Source organism: Cottoperca gobio, unplaced genomic scaffold (assembly GCF_900634415.1).
Source record: "Cottoperca gobio unplaced genomic scaffold, fCotGob3.1 fCotGob3_338arrow_ctg1, whole genome shotgun sequence".
Taxonomy (NCBI): Eukaryota; Metazoa; Chordata; class Actinopteri; order Perciformes; family Bovichtidae; genus Cottoperca; species Cottoperca gobio.
In genome coordinates this window covers 31,896-47,996 of record NW_021166941.1, presented here as the reverse complement: position 1 = coordinate 47,996, position 16,101 = coordinate 31,896, and the positions used below count along the sequence as shown (strand labels likewise).

Here is a 16,101-nt window from a genome sequence, read left to right as displayed (position 1 = left end):
GTCAGTTGGTAGTTTGTAAAAAGTAAACGGTGTATTTTTTTGTGTATTTAGTGAATTTCTTTTTTTTTTACAAACTGCCAAATAATATTGGAAAAAATGTATTTTTTATTTTTCACTTATATCTGATTATATTATTTCTTTGTCTGATAATATTTATTTTATTTGTATAAATACATCGTTTTTTCGGTTGTTAATGTCTTTAATAATTTAATTATTTTGTAGCAGATGTATTAGCAAATAAATACTAAAAATTAAATTTAAATATGACGCAACAAGTCACGTGATCCGTTCTGCGCATGCCCAGAAGCTTTTTAGACGCAACTTTCGTTTGTGTCATTTCCTCTGCAGGTTTAGTTTCACACGCACATCGTCTCCTTAAAAACAAACTGAACTAAATATACAAAGTTTAGTTTGAAACTTTATCTGTCAGCATGAATCTGGCGGGATTTAGTTTCTTCTTCTGCTGTTGTTTTTACAGCAGCGTCATTCCACCTGCGGCAGGTAAGTGTTAGAAGTCAAATGTAGCTGAAATACACGCGCAGTAACGCAAATATTACAGCTACAACCGAACTGTGTTAAAGACTAGAAGGAACCAGAGGAGGAGGTATTGCTAAAGTGAAAGTATAAATATCAGTTTGCTTTGGATGTTGCATTAAAGGGGGAGACCTTCTGAGCTCCTCCTGTTGTTTACATCACACTGTCTGAGACTAACTCAGAGTTAGTCTCAGACAGTGTGATGTAAACAACAACAACTCTGTTTGTTTCACATTTAGACCGTATTGGACCAATACGGTCTAAATGTGAGCCGACTGGAATAAAGTTTAACAAATGTTAAAGTGACTTTCTGACAGTAAAAAAAACAAAACGGTTAAAACGGTGAGAAATGCCGAACAGTTTTATAAACTATTGGAGTTTAATTTAAAACATCAGATTATATAATCCTATAATCCTTCATCTGTGCAAACATCTTGTTAACCAGCCGAACTAAATCTAAGAAATGTGGATTAAACTTCATGTTTCTGCGAGGGCTGTCAAGGGATGAAAAAAATGTATCTAATTAATTACAAGCTTTGTGATTAATTAATCGCAAATATCAATATTTGCTGTGGGAGCTCCGTGCGGGGGTGGGGGGTGGAAGATGAGTGAATCAATGAGTAGCATTATATACTGGTCAACATGTCTTTTATTTCAATACCAATGTCCAATATCTTGTTTGCCATCAATCATAGGCCATAACAGTTTCATTTATCAACATGTAGTGTAACTTTACGGACCCATCGGCCTCACAACACCTCTCACTTCCAGCCAGTCGCTTAGACAAACTAGCTTGTTTACATTCTCAGATGTCAAGTCTGGGACAGTGTCTAGGGGGTGGCAGACCGGGGTGGTGGTTCCCCTATTTAAAAAGGGGGACCAGAGAGTGTGTGCCAACTACAGGGGTATCACACTTCTCAGCCTCCCTGGTAAAGTCTACTCCAAGGTACTGGAAAGGAGGGTTCGGCCGGTAGTCGAACCTCTGATTGAAGAGGAACAATGCGGATTCCGTCCTGGTCGTGGAACAACAGACCAATTCTTTACTCTTGCAAGGATCCTGGAGGGGGCCTGGGAGTACGCCCATCCGGTCTACATGCGTTTTGTGGATCTGGAGAAGGCGTATGACCAGGGTCCCCCGGGTGATACTGTGGGAGGTGCTGCGGGAGTATGGGGTGAAGGGGTCACTTCTGAGGGCCATCCAATCCCTGTACGCCCAAAGCGAGAGTTGTGTCCGGATACTCGGCAGTAAGTCGGACTCGTTCCCAGTGAATGTCTGTGACTTTCAACAGTCACTGGATCGGTTCGCAGCCGAGTGTGCAGCGGTTGGGATGAGGATCAGCACCTCTAAATCTGAGGCCATGGCTCTCAGCAGGAAACCGGTGGATTGCCTACTCCGGGTAGGGAATGAGCCATTACCCCAAGTGAAGGAGTTCAAGTACCTCGGGGTCTTGTTCGCGAGTAAGAGGACGATGGAGCGAGAGATTGGTCGGAGCAGCGGGGGTGGTACTGCATTCGCTTTACCGCACCGTTGTGACGAAAAGAGAGCTGAGCCAGAAGGCAAAGCTCTCGATCTACCGGTCGATCTTCGTTCCTACCCTCACCTATGGTCATGAAGGCTGGGTCATGACCCGAAAGAACGAGATCACGTTCATATTTAGTTCTGGACATGTTTCATATTTAGTCTGGGACATGTTTCATATTTAGTTTGGGACATGTTTCATATTTAGTCTGGGACATGTTTCATATTTAGTTTCAGACATGTTTCATATTTAGTCTGGGACATGTTTCATATTTAGTTCTGGAAATGTTTCATATTTAGTTCTGGACATGTTTCATATTTAGTTTGGGACATGTTTCATATTTAGTTTGGGACATGTTAGTCTGGGACATGTTTCATATTTAGTTCTGGACATGTTTCATATTTAGTCTGGGACATCTTTCATATTTAGTTCTGGACATGTTTCATATTTAGTTTGGGACATGTTTCATATTTAGTCTGGGACATGTTTCATATTTAGTTCTGGACATGTTTCATATTTAGTTTGGGACATGTTTCATATTTAGTTTGGGACATGTTAGTCTGGGACATGTTTCATATTTAGTTCTGGACATGTTTCATATTTAGTTCTGGACATGTTTCATATTTAGTTCTGGGACATGTTTCATATTGAGTCTGGGACATGTTTCATATTGAGTCTGGGACATGTTTCATATTTAGTTCTGGACATGTTTCATATTTAGTTCTGGACATGTTTCATATTGAGTCTGGGACATGTTTCATATTTAGTTTGGGACATGTTTCATATTTAGTTTGGGACATGTTAGTCTGGGACATGTTTCATATTTAGTCTGGGACATGTTTCATATTTAGTTCTGGACATGTTTCATATTTAGTCTGGGACATGTTTCATATTTAGTTCTGGACATGTTTCATATTTAGTTCTGGGACATGTTTCATATTGAGTCTGGGACATGTTTCATATTTAGTTCTGGGACATGTTTCATATTTAGTTTGGGACATGTTTCATATTTAGTTTGGGACATGTTAGTCTGGGACAACATGTTTCATATTTAGTTCTGGACATGTTTCATATTTAGTTCTGGGACATGTTTCATATTGAGTCTGGGACATGTTTCATATTTAGTTCTGGACATGTTTCATATTTAGTTCTGGGACATGTTTCATATTGAGTCTGGGACATGTTTCATATTTAGTTCTGGGACATGTTTCATATTTAGTTTGGGACATGTTAGTCTGGGACAACATGTTTCATATTTAGTTTGGGACATGTTTCATATTTAGTCTGGGACATGTTTCATATTTAGTTCTGGACATGTTTCATATTTAGTCTGGGACATGTTTCATATTTAGTTTGGGACATGTTTCATATTTAGTTTGTTGCCGCCGTCTCTGCAGGTAAGCCTCTGCAGAGCGCCCCCCACGGCCGGGTGTCTGCAGCCGCCGGCGGGGATGTGGTTCTACCGTGTCGCCTCTCCTCTTCTGTGTCTCGTGTCACGGCGGTGGAGTGGACCCGGGTCGACAGTGCGTCCCCGCTCACGGTTCACGTTCTCCGCGATGGCGAGGAGCTTGTGAAGGAGAAGGCGCCGGAGTACGTGGGCCGGACGGCCGTGATGGAGGACGGCTCGCTGAAGCTGCTCGATGTCCAGCGGCGGGACAGCGGCACCTACAGGTGACTTTACTCATCTGCAGGTTCACTTTGATGTGAAGCAGAGAATGTACAAACATGTCAGAGAAATATATGAAACAATCTACTAAAAATATCTTCTAAAAATATATAAAAATATCTACTAAACATATATAAAGATATATACAAATATCTACTTAACATATGAAAATATCTACTAAAAATATCTACTAAACATATTTGAAATTATTACTAAAAATATATGAAACAATGAATAAATAATTTTCACTATTTTCTGAAAGGTGATTTTATTTTATTTTTTAAAATAAAATAAAAATGTTCGTACATATACTTTGTTCAAAATAGAAAGTATAAATACAATAATATTTTATGCGAGGGGAGAAAAACAAGGAAAGAAATCATTAGAAAATTAAAATTCATAGAAATAATCATATTAATGGGAAATAAATAATAAAATTATTCTAAATAAAAAACAGACAAAAGACAAACAACATACAGAGGTTGTGGAATGTGTCATTTGTTTTACGTTGTTTTAATATATATATATATATATATATATATATATATATATATATATATATATATATATATATATATATATAAAAAGCAATAATAATTGTCGTCCTGCTGCAGGTGCAGCCTCCTGCGAGGTCCGTCTGACGAAGAGTTGGTGTCTCTGTTTGTTGGTAGGAGTTAAAGTTATTCATCCTGAGCGGCACATGAACAACGTGAATCCGACATGTTCGAGAAAAGATTATATTGTGAGATTAAAGTGTTAGTTGTGAGATTCTTCATGTTCTTCTCCCTCCATGAAGCCAGCCGCTCTGAACACGATAACGCTGCTCCATCATTAAACATGTGAAATATAAAATGTATATAAATATATATGTATATAAATCTGTGTGCAGCTCAGCTGTCCGAGGTGAACGTCTCCGTGAGACGGACTTCAGACGACCAGCTGTTGGTCGGGTGCGAGTCGAGCGGCTGGAGCCCGGCGCCGGTGCTCGCCCTGCTGGACGCCCGCAGGAGCGCGCTCGCCGCTCGGACCGAGTCCTCCGTCCGACCCGACCTCCTCTACGCCGTCAGGGGGAGCGTTAGTGTGGCGGCAGCTGGAGGTCTGACAGTGTTTTATAGTTAATAAGTAACATTAAGTCGCTACAGAGTACCAAAGCATAAAGAGTTGAAGTGCATCCTGTAAATCTCAGGTTTCTATTTTCAGAAATTAACATTTAAAAGTTTGTTATTGTGTGACTTTGGTTTTTAAAGGAGTAGTTCGGAGCCTAACGGCGTCCTAAAGACCAGTAAGCTCACCATCTACCTGGTGAGAAAGTTGAATAAATCCAGATGTTTGAAGATGTTTTTATTCGATGAAGTGCGTTTAGCTTCCTGGCAGATGTAGAGTTAGTTTGTTTCCTGTGGTTTCAAACTGTGACCCTGAAGGAAACGTTCTGATCCGTGAACTTATTTCCCACCGCAGCGATGTTGATCTGTCGGGTGGAGCTTCCTGGGACGAGCCTGGCCAGCGAGAACAAGATTTATATCACAGGTAGATATTCAGATTATTATTACTGGTTTATTGTATTCATATATCAGTACTCGGATCTTTACTTCAGTACATGTACTAATATATTATTTAAACGCATCAATAATAATATATTCTGCATAATGAATACTTTTACTACAGTAAAATAAATAAGTAAACTAATATTAATAATATATGTTACAAGTAAAAGTCCTGCATTTAAAAGTATTATCTGCTAAATGTACTTACATTATTAAAAGTAAAAGTACTGATATAATAAATTAGTAATAATAATAATAAAAAATAATAAAGTTTGTTCATATATGAATGTCTATTTAGTTTCATTAATATTAGTTTGTGAGAGCTGCTGTTTATACAAATAAAATGTTAAAGTTTGCAGCTCAGTGTGTTTCTGTTTTAAGTGCATTATGGGTAATAATAATAATAATATATTTTATTTGGAGGCGCCTTTCAAGACACCCAAGGACAACGTACAAAATACAAGAGATAAAAACAGCAGGACGTTGGAGAGCAGACAAACACAGGAAGAAAGCAATAAAGAGAAGAGGGGGGGGAGGATACAGGATGATGGAGACGACAGAGAGTAGGCCAGTTTGAACAGGTGAGTTTTGAGTTGGGACTTGAATGTTGTAACAGTTTCGGACTGTCGGCTGTGTGGAGGGACGGAGGTCCAGAGTCTGGGAGCAGCTGAAGACCCCCGTGGTGATGAGGCGTGATGTGGGGATCGTCAGTAGACCAGCTGAGGATGAGCGGAGGGAGCGGGAGGGGGTATACTCCTGAAGGAGGTCACTTAGGTAGGTGGGGGCGAGTTTGTGAAGGGCTTTGTAGGTGAGCAGGATGTTTTTGTAGTTGATCTGGGATTGAACAGGGAGCCAGTGAAGGTTCAGGAGGATGGGGGGGATGTGTTCAGAGGATCTGGTGCAGGTGGTGATCCGGGCAGCGGCGCTTTGGATGATTTGAAGTCGGTTGAGCAGTTTGGTTGGAAGGCCAGAGAGATTACAGTAGTCGATCCGTGATGTCACAAAAGCGTGGACCAAGACTTCTGTACTGGATTGGGACAGGGACGGGCGGAGTCTGGAGATGTTGCGCAGGTGGAAAAGAGCAGTGCGGTGATGTTCTTTATGTGGGTACCAAGGAGCGGGTGCTGTCCAGAGTGACACCAAGGCTCTTGACTTGACTGGAGAACGGTACGGAGAAGCCATCGATGATGAGGTTTGGGGCCGTGGGAGTTTGTGTTTTGGACCTGTGGTTGCTCAGTTGCTCATGTTGTTGTCTGTCGTAGAGATAAGATGAAAACCAGGAGCTTCACCAGAGAGCCCAGTGTCAGCACACACACATGTAATGTAGGCGTGAGAAGAGTAGAATAAAAGGATGTCCATCTGATGTGTTCATTTCTCCTCTGATGTTTTGTAGATGAGTTTGCCCCCCCGCAGGACGGACCCGGGCGTTACCTCGCGCTGCTCGTCTCCTTCGCGCTCGTGTGCGTCGCCGCCTCCCTGCTCTTCATCGTACCGCTGCGGACGATCGTGAAGCTGCGATCTTCAGTGCAGCGTCTGGCAGGTCGGCCTCTTCACAGAGTTAGCCGTTAGCGGTTAGCTTCACAGTCTAACTTCCTGTCTGTGTTTTTCAGCGCTCGTCATCAGACTGATCACACGGCAGAGCACGGCGCCGGACGGTGTGCTTCTCACAACACAACAACAACACACCACAACACAACAACACACAACAACAACAACACCACAACAACACACCACAACAACAACACACCACAACAGCAGCACAACAACAACACAACAACAACACACCAACAACACAACAACAACACAACACACAACAACAACACCACAACAACAACACACAACAACAACACCACAACAACAACAACAACACACCACCACAACAACACACCACAACAACACACCACAACAACAACAACACACCACAACACAACAACACACAACAACAACACCACAACAACAACAACACACCACAACAACACACCACAACAACAACAACACACCACAACACAACAACACACAACAACAACACCACAACAACAACAACACACCACAACAACACACCACAACACAACAACACACAACAACAACAACACAACAACAACACACCACAGCAGCACACCACAACAACAACACACCACCACAACAGCAGCACAACAACACCACAACAACAACAACACACCACAACAACAACACACCACAACACACCACAACAACAACAACCACAACACACCACAACAACAACAACACACCACAACAACAGCACAAAAAATCTGACGTATCATTTTTAACATGAAAACTTCAGTTCTGTGTTTAAACTCATTCATGATGTTTCCTCAGATGAACCGCGTCTGGGAGGTGAGTCAACTGTAAGGTGTGCGCACACACACACACACACACACTGTGAAACACTGTGTGTGTTTCAGAGTACGGGGACATCCTCAGAGTGGAAACTACAGGAGCGTCTGAACACACGGCGAGGGCCATCGAGCAGCTCTACAGAGGTGCGTTTATAAAACATCTGTGTTCCTCACTCAGCAGGACCACAGGGGGTGCCGGAGAGCCGGGGTCATATCATTCCCCCTGACATGGAGCCTTTTGTATGTTCAGGAGTTTCTGGAGTGGAAGCCTCCAACAGGCTGGCAGAGAGAGACCTGACGGAGGTGCTGATGTTCAGAGACATGATCGTTAGCGTGGGAAACACGTACGTAACAGCAGGCTTCTGTTTCTACGTGAAGGACTCTTGTTTAGTGCGTTCTGCTGAATACAGAGTATTATATTAATATATTCAGTTCAGACGCTGTGAAACATGTTCCTCTCTGTCGCTGGTCTCCTGCAGACTCAGCATCCGCCCCGCTCTGATCGCCGCCATCATCTCCAGACAGTCTCGTGCCGGGATCGACCTGAACAGGGACGGCTACGGAGCGACCGACCCCGACTGCTTCGGCCTCATGCAGGTCCGTGCTGCTACGGGAGGGGGAGGAGGAGGAGGAGGGAGGAGGGAGGGGGGGGGTTAAAAGGTGTGAGTGAACGTTATCCCTGTGCTGCAGATCAATAAGCATTACCACGCGGTGAAGGGGAACGCGTACAGCAGGGAGCACGTGGACCAGGGAGTCACCTTCTTCATCCAGCTCTGCAAGACCATGAAGAGGACGAAGCCACGCTGGAACAGAGAGCAGCAGCTGAAGGGTGAAGTCACACACACACACACACACACACACACACACACACACACACACACACACACATATATTGTGTAATGTAACTGTTGGTGAGTTTAGTTTCTACACAAACACACAGAGTTAGTAAATAAACTCCTGATGTGTTTCAGCTGCGTTGGCGTGTTACGTCGCGGGCGAGGAGCGGGTCATCCCTCTGGCGTATGACGAGCTGGACAGCGTGACGCCATATGGCGACTTCGCCAACGACGTGGTCGCCAGAGCGCAGTGGTTCGCCCTCCACGGCTTCTGAGCGTCTCATCTGTTTCTTCTTCTGCAGCCCGTACAGGTTGCTTACTTCCTGTTCACTTCCTGTTACTAAACATCGTTCAGAGGGGAAAGTGTTCTCCCTCCACAGCTCTCGTATAATAATGAGTGCACTGAATATTTACAGTATTAACCTAAAAGACTGAAGTATTAATATTAAAGTAATGTTATTGATGGTTTATTATATTTCGTATATTTCTTCATGTTCTCAGTGGAAAAACATTTAATCTCAAAGTAAATCTGCTTTATTGAGTTTTAAGTGAAGACAGACGACAGCTGCAACTTATTATAATATTCACATAAAGTTTATTTTCCAGTAGTTTTCTACGTTCTCCGCTAAATATTTTAGGTTTAGATATTTTTTTGTTAGTCCTTGAAATAGTTTGCGAGAACGCAGAAGCTTCTAGTTGGAGGGAAACGTTTTGATATTTATTTTTCCATCTTTTGTTATTGATTTAATGAAACCAGAAGATGTTAAAAATATCTGAAGTTCTTGAAGTCAACTGAACTTTGTTTTAAACAAACGTTTAAATATAATATATATTATATTATATATAATATATAATATAATAATATATATTATATATTATATATATATATATATATATATATATTATATATAATATATATATATATAATATTATATATATATTATATTATATAATATATTATATAATATAATATATTATATAATATATTATATTATATAATATATTATATAATATAATATTATATAAAACGATTTTTACTTCCTGCATTACTGTAAATCTTCGTACTGTTCAGGTAACAAAGTATTCTGATTACAACCTGACGTTAAATATAATATGTTGATGTTTGAGATGTAAAGAATAAGAAAGTGTTTCTGTTATTTCAACACTTTAAAAGAATAAAGTTAGGGTTATGTATAATATAATATTATACATAATATATATAATATTATGTATAATATTATATATATTATGTATATTATATATATTATGTATATTATATATAATATTATGTATTATATATCATCTAGAATCTGAAGAATATCTTTAACCCTTCCAGAGCAGTGAAGATCCTGAATATATAAATATGTAAATGATAAGAAAGTTATAAAACTTGATGAGAGCGAAGTGCTTAAAGATGTTCGGACGAACATCTGGTCGCCGAGGGGATGAGGGGGGGCCTCGGCTGCAGCTGATTCATCACGTTTAACTTAACGTGCTGACGCCACACAGAACGGTCAGTACATAAGAGTTTCAGGTAAAGGCAGTGAAAGGTGAAGCACACGCACACACACACACACACACACACACACACACACACACACACGGCCGACTCATTCAGTGTAGGAAAAAAACAAGAAGCAGAAAGAGACATATTTTGCTTTTCTTTAACTTGTTTTATTAAGTATCTTAAATGAGTTGCTGTGACATCAACACGTAGTTTAAAATCCTTGCAAAAGTGCAAAAGTGCAAAAGGTCTGCGTTGGCCGGGAATCGAACCCGGGTCAACTGCTTGGAAGGCAGCTATGCTAACCACTATACCACCAACGCTCGACAAACACAGAAGACGCCATGTTTGTTTTAAATGTGAAACTACGCCATATGTTTACATTACAAGACACTAGGTTAACCGTAATGGCGGCTAACATTACTATGTTTTTATTGCTAGTAGCTAGCATAAACACTAAACGTCTTTCAACAACTAAGCTAGTTCTTTAGCTATCATTACTGTAAGCTAGTAAGTTAGCATTAGGGGTCTTTGTTGGGAATATTATGCCCCGTCAGCAGCAACAGTTTCCGGGATATTCATTATGTTGTAGCTGCTAAGGAAGCTAACAGCTAATGCTAACCAAGGAGCTAACATACCTCCAGCCTCTGATGTTCAGCCGGGGGACTGCGGGGCGGCAGCAGGGGGACTGCGGGGCGGCAGCATGAGTAAAACCAGCTGCAGCTTTGCTTTAGATGTGCTTCAGAAGCAGGAGATAAATAAAGTCAGGTGATCATAACAACACTTCACACCTTCCTCCACTAGATGACGAGCTTTAGTCAGTCTTTAAAGTGTGTGTGGGGGGGGGGGGGGGGGACAGAGAAGATTAGTGTATTAGATTATTATTACTCATGATTTCATGAAAAAGCAAGATTTTAATATTAACTCATGATTATTTTCACTATAGATTAATGAAGTTGTTTATTGTGCACGTTTTTAATTAAATATTTATTTTTAATATTTTCCCATCTTTCTTTTTGTTGCTATATCTACTTATTTTTTCATTTGAATTTCTCTTACTGTGATTATGTTATGCACTAAAACACCTAAGAAATTCATTTATGTGGAAAACCTGATTCTGATATTTTCATAAAAAGACATTATTGTAGTGATATTATAAATAGAAAGGAAAGTTTGGCTCAATAATATATCATTGTATTTTTTTTATATATGTATGTAATGCTTATATAGGGTATATATGTATAAAGTTATATTAAATGTGGCGCTTATTTTAATTACTTTATTATATAATAATACAGCAGTATTATATTAAATAATAATTAAAACTTGCTATCTCAGCACACATATTTTTATTATATATATATATATATATATATATATATATATATATATATATATATATATATATATATATATATATATATATATATAATTTGACCCTGCTCCTCTTAATGCAGCTTCTACTGAATTTATTTTAATCAACATTTTAATTAGCAGATTTGACACAAGCAAAGCAAAGACACACATGAAACTAGTCTGAAGTACGACAAAGTATTTTCTATTTTACTTTACTGGAGTAAAAACTTATTAAATATAAATATCCACGTTATTAATGAAATACTTTCATTCAGCGCTTTCCTGTCTGTTCCCGGCAGCCAATCACCTGCGAGCTCTCACGCCTCCTGTTTGCTCGTGCCGCGCTGTGTGAGCGGCACGAGCGCCGCCGCCAGCAGGACACACACACACACACACACACACACACACAGCCGTCTCCGTAACATCAGCGTGGCGTGTCCCCCCCACCGCCACCCTCTGCCTTCACTGTCGCGAGAACGATGTACGTATCTGTTCATAACCTCCGCCATTATTCACCCCCCCCCCCTTTCTTCCCATGGTGCTGTTTTTTCCCGCCCCTGCAGGGTCTCTTCCTCCTCGCCACCACCGGGCTAATTTAAAGCCCCCCTCCCCACCCCCCAGTCTCTCTCCCCCGCCTCGCCTCGTGCCAAACCCAGGTGATTATCCATCCGCCCCCCGTTATCCGCCCCCCCTCCCTCCCTCTCCTCAGTACCGACAAATCCCTCCCGGTGCTCCCCCCCCCCTCTCTCTGTCTCCTTCCCCGCCAGCCATGATCCGTGGCGGGCTAATTCCCAGACGGTCTTCTTCTTCTCCTCCTTCCTCCTCTCCTCCTCCTCCTCCTCCTCGCGGGCCCGGTAAGTAGCAGCAGCACGCGCCGTCCATCTTCTCGTGTCCTCCTCCTCGCGCTGTCGGACTGCATGCTGTGCTCGCGGTATTTATCTCTTGTTATGGGGTCTGGCTTTCCTTCTCTTCTTTTTTCTTCTTTTTTGATTGACCCCCCCTCCCCCCCCCCCTCCCTCGCAGTGTGCCTGAGGGGGGGTGGGGGGGGGGGGGGGGGTTATGTGTCGCGTGGGAGAGCCGTTCTCCCCTCGCGGCCGGTGGCCGCCGTGACCTTCTGTCGGAGCTCGCGCCGGCCCGGTTGACCAGACAGGGTAATTAGTTACGCCTCGAGGGAGTGGGGGCGGGTGTGTGTGTGAGAAGACACACATTTTCACACGACCTGCGCTCATGCTCACACACACTCACACACACACACACACACACACACACACACACATCGCACAGACACACTCTCACACACACACACACACACACACACACACACATCGCACAGACAATCTCGTTCTTTTCTTGAAGCTGCACACATTTTGTTTCCGTCTGCAGATACACACACACACACACACACACACACACACACACATTTCACACTCATTCACACATGTCTTTTTCAGTCTGTTTCGTGTGTGTGTGTGTCCCCATGAGAGCAGATTCAGTGGTTCCAGGAAATGAATGGAAAGTCTGTCATGTCCCCAAAAGTGACCAAAGTAAGCGTGTGTGTGAGCGTGCTCAGAGGTCAGAGGTCAGAGGTCAGTCTGTCAGATCTTGAAGGTCGTAGTTTGACCCTGTTCACCTGTAACGTGTACAACATGTATGAATGTTACATTACATAATGTTTATATTGAAGCAACACTTGTAATAAAAGATGATCGTGTTAATGTGAGTTATATATATATATATATAGTAATATTAGTTATAGTTAAATATATAATAAATATGATCAGCAGTCGTTTGTTTGTTGTGTTATAATCTTTGTTTCCTTTTCACAGAGCGAAACGTGTCGAGCACACACAACTAACTGTGAGCGAGCGTGTGTGTGAGGTCATGTCAGGCATGACGAGCGGCGTGTGTGTGGAGAGCGACCTCTCCTCGATGCTCCAGAGAAGCTCCGCCCCCTCGCACCACCACCCCCAATCACCATGGTTACGGCGGACAAGGACAGGTGAGTTGTACCTCTTCTTCTTCTTCTCTTGTTCCTCGGCTCGGGAACAAGAGAAGAAGACATTTTGATGCTTTGTGTAATGAGCGTGTGCCAGATACAACAACAATCGTGTTTACGCTTCACTCGCACTGCGAACTAAAAACGACTTTGCGTCTTCATCGTGTGAGTTGTTCTTCGGTCGTCTTTGCTTTAGGTCTGGATCATTCTTCTCTCGTACTTGATGTATTCTTGACGTAGCCTTTATCGCGATCCTACCGCCCCGGTGAGCGTCTTGTTTGCGTTCTAGTGTTGACGGAGATATTCGTGAGATTTCCGTGAGAACTTCACCGACCTCAAAATATGAGACTTCTGCGCATCAAGTAAGTGATAGCTGTCGTAGTATCATCTTAGTCTCGTACACGCAGCGCTGTCCTGCTCACGTCTGTAGCTACGATGTTTGTACGCACAAAGTATTGCATAATACGCCAACTTGTATTGCTAACAAAGCTAGCGGTTTTCCGACTTGTCCTGGTACGGGACGTTATTCCCAGCTCCGATTTCCAACTTTGAGGTAATTAAACGCAGCATTGAGCGACTTCTGAGCGTTTTGATGTTTGTGTCGCAGGTGTCAAGCCTGGCGCCGATGTTGGACTACAGCACGGAGATGGACCGGTACCCGCTCGTCCATCGCCAGCTTCTACAAGACAAACGTGAACATAAACATGAACGTCACAAACTTCCCTCAGTCCGCCAAGCTGGCGGCCCGTTTGGCGGCCGCCGCTCCCATGTTCCCCCCTGCCGCCGCTAGGCTGGGCGCCATGGCAACGGCACCCTGGGGTTGCCACGACAACATGAACATGAACCACCCGGCGGCCATGTTCTGGGGACGGCCCAAAACCCGCCCCGACACACCACCACCACCCCCACCATCACGCGTCGGCGACGCCGGGGCACATGGCGTCATCGCACCCCCACAGTACCAGTATGCACCAGGGCGGCAGCGGCGGGGGGGGTGGAGGCGGAGGGAAGTAACGAAGGGGGAGGAGCTGAAGAAACACGGACACACCGCCTCCTCACTTCCTGTCACACAAGGACCAGCACACATCACCCCAACGGGAACTTCCTCCCAGGTTACGGCGGCGGGGCGGACTGCGGCATCATGAACAAACAGGGGCACGCCCACCCGGACATGATGGGCCTATCTGAGGGCGGGAGCTGCAATGGGGGAGGGGTGATGGGTGGGAGCTTCCTGGGGGGGCTGGGATTACCCCCCGGGGTCATTGTCATGGAGATGGGGTCAGCAGGGGGCGGGATCTCAGACGCCGGCAGCGCCTTCCAGATGACCGGGTGGCCAGCGGTCGCTAACGGACCTGTCAGCAGCACGCCAACTCCTCCCCCTGCCCATCCTCCTCCTCACCCTCGTCATCGGGGGTGACGGCGGGGGGCGTGGCCCTGTCGTCCTCGTCGTCCACGTCGTCGGGGGCGGTGGCCAAGAGGAAGAGGAAGCGGTGCGGCGTGTGTGGGCCATGCAGGCGGCTGATCAACTGCGGCGTCTGCTCGTCCTGCCGCAACAGGAAGACGGGTCACCAGATCTGCAAGTTCAGGAAGTGCGAAGAGCTGAAGAAGAAACCGGGGGAGGAGGGGGGGGTGCTGGAGGTGAATGCACACATGCACACACACACCACACACACACACACACACACACACACACACACACACACACACGCAGGAAGACAACAAACATTTCTGTTGTTACATTTTTTTAAAACATTTTACAAGTGTGTGTGAATGCTGTGCAGATGGTGGGTGATGAAAAGCGAGAGCTCGGTCCCTGTTGTCTGGCAGGCTGCCAACACACACACACACACACACACACACACACTCCGCTGAGAGAGAGTGTGTGAGAGAGAGTGTGTGAGAGAGTGTGAGAGTGTGTGTGAGAGAGTGTGTGTGAGAGAGTGTGTGAGAGAGAGAGTGAGAGAGTGTGTGAGAGAGTGTGTGTGAGTGCAGTTAAGAATTAGTGTCGATCAATAATTCATTGACACCAGCATTCGACCTCACTGACGACTCTATATATCTCTTACACACACACACACACACACACACACACACACACGCATTCCCTGTGGGAATCTCCACAAACTATCACTATCAATTATTCCCTCAGCATCTACACACACATTGAAACATGGTGTGTGTGTTAGCAGTCATCATCTCCCTCAATTACACTCTAATTGGACCTGTGGAGGCTTGACAGCAGGTGTGTGTGTGTGTGTGTGTGTGTGTGTGTGTGTGTGTGTTGTGTGTGTGTGTGGGGGGTGTGGTGGTTTCACACTCTTGCCTCATCCCATCTCTTTGATGTCGACCTGATCAAAGTTTACTCTGAAGGGCGCCGGCTGCTTAAAAAAAATTTATAGGATAATTTTGGATGATTGCAGAAAAGTCACAGGTGTTGTTCAGCGAGTACAAACACGACGAGGCTGTAAAGGTGGAGTGTGTGTTGGCTGTAAAGGTGGAGTGTGTGTTGGCTGTAAAGGTGGAGTGTGTGTTGGCTGTAAAGGTGGAGTGTGTGTTGGCTGTAAAGGTGGAGTGTGTGTTGGTCTCAGCGATGCACCTGTCCACACTGACCTCCAGACGAGGGAAGCGCTGGTTGCGTAAACAACCTGCATCATACATGTTCATGTTTCTGACGTTTGCTGTGAAGTCTAAAGACGTGTGTGAACACTTCTCTCTCTCACGTCTTCTGTTTGTGTCTTAGCGGCCGCCCTCCGTCCCGACCGGCGAGGCGTTCGATGGTTTCTTCTAG

At 43.9% G+C, this 16,101-nt stretch overlaps 1 protein-coding gene, 1 long non-coding RNA gene and 1 other non-coding gene across 6 annotated transcripts; 1 reads left to right on the top strand and 2 right to left on the bottom strand.

Moving 5' to 3' along the window:
* Positions 1–325: 325 nt before the first annotated feature.
* Positions 326–8,930, top strand: LOC115005656 (lysozyme g-like). 4 transcript variants are annotated; one of them, XM_029427583.1, is made up of 13 exons: positions 326–501; positions 3,452–3,725; positions 4,335–4,387; positions 4,610–4,816; positions 5,179–5,247; positions 6,658–6,804; positions 6,875–6,919; positions 7,602–7,619; positions 7,688–7,765; positions 7,872–7,965; positions 8,101–8,218; positions 8,312–8,450; positions 8,593–8,930. In XM_029427583.1, exons 1-13 carry the CDS (start codon positions 432–434, stop codon positions 8,730–8,732), a joined length of 1,452 nt encoding a protein of 483 aa, XP_029283443.1. In that variant the 5' UTR covers positions 326–431; the 3' UTR covers positions 8,733–8,930. The 4 variants fall into 4 exon arrangements, with proteins under 4 accessions (XP_029283443.1, XP_029283444.1, XP_029283445.1 ...); XM_029427584.1 differs by lacking the exon at positions 7,602–7,619; XM_029427586.1 differs by lacking the exon at positions 326–501 and having other exon boundaries at positions 3,630–3,725; positions 4,335–4,462.
* On the bottom strand, positions 3,273–10,777 carry LOC115005657 (uncharacterized). The gene is made up of 2 exons (XR_003831972.1): positions 10,600–10,777; positions 3,273–3,750 (listed from the first exon to the last, which is right to left on the bottom strand). It is a non-coding gene; the product is annotated as an uncharacterized LOC115005657 (long non-coding RNA).
* Positions 10,213–10,284, bottom strand: trnag-ucc (transfer RNA glycine (anticodon UCC)). Its single transcript has one exon. It is a non-coding gene; the product is annotated as a tRNA-Gly (tRNA).
* Positions 10,778–16,101: the final 5,324 nt, after the last annotated feature.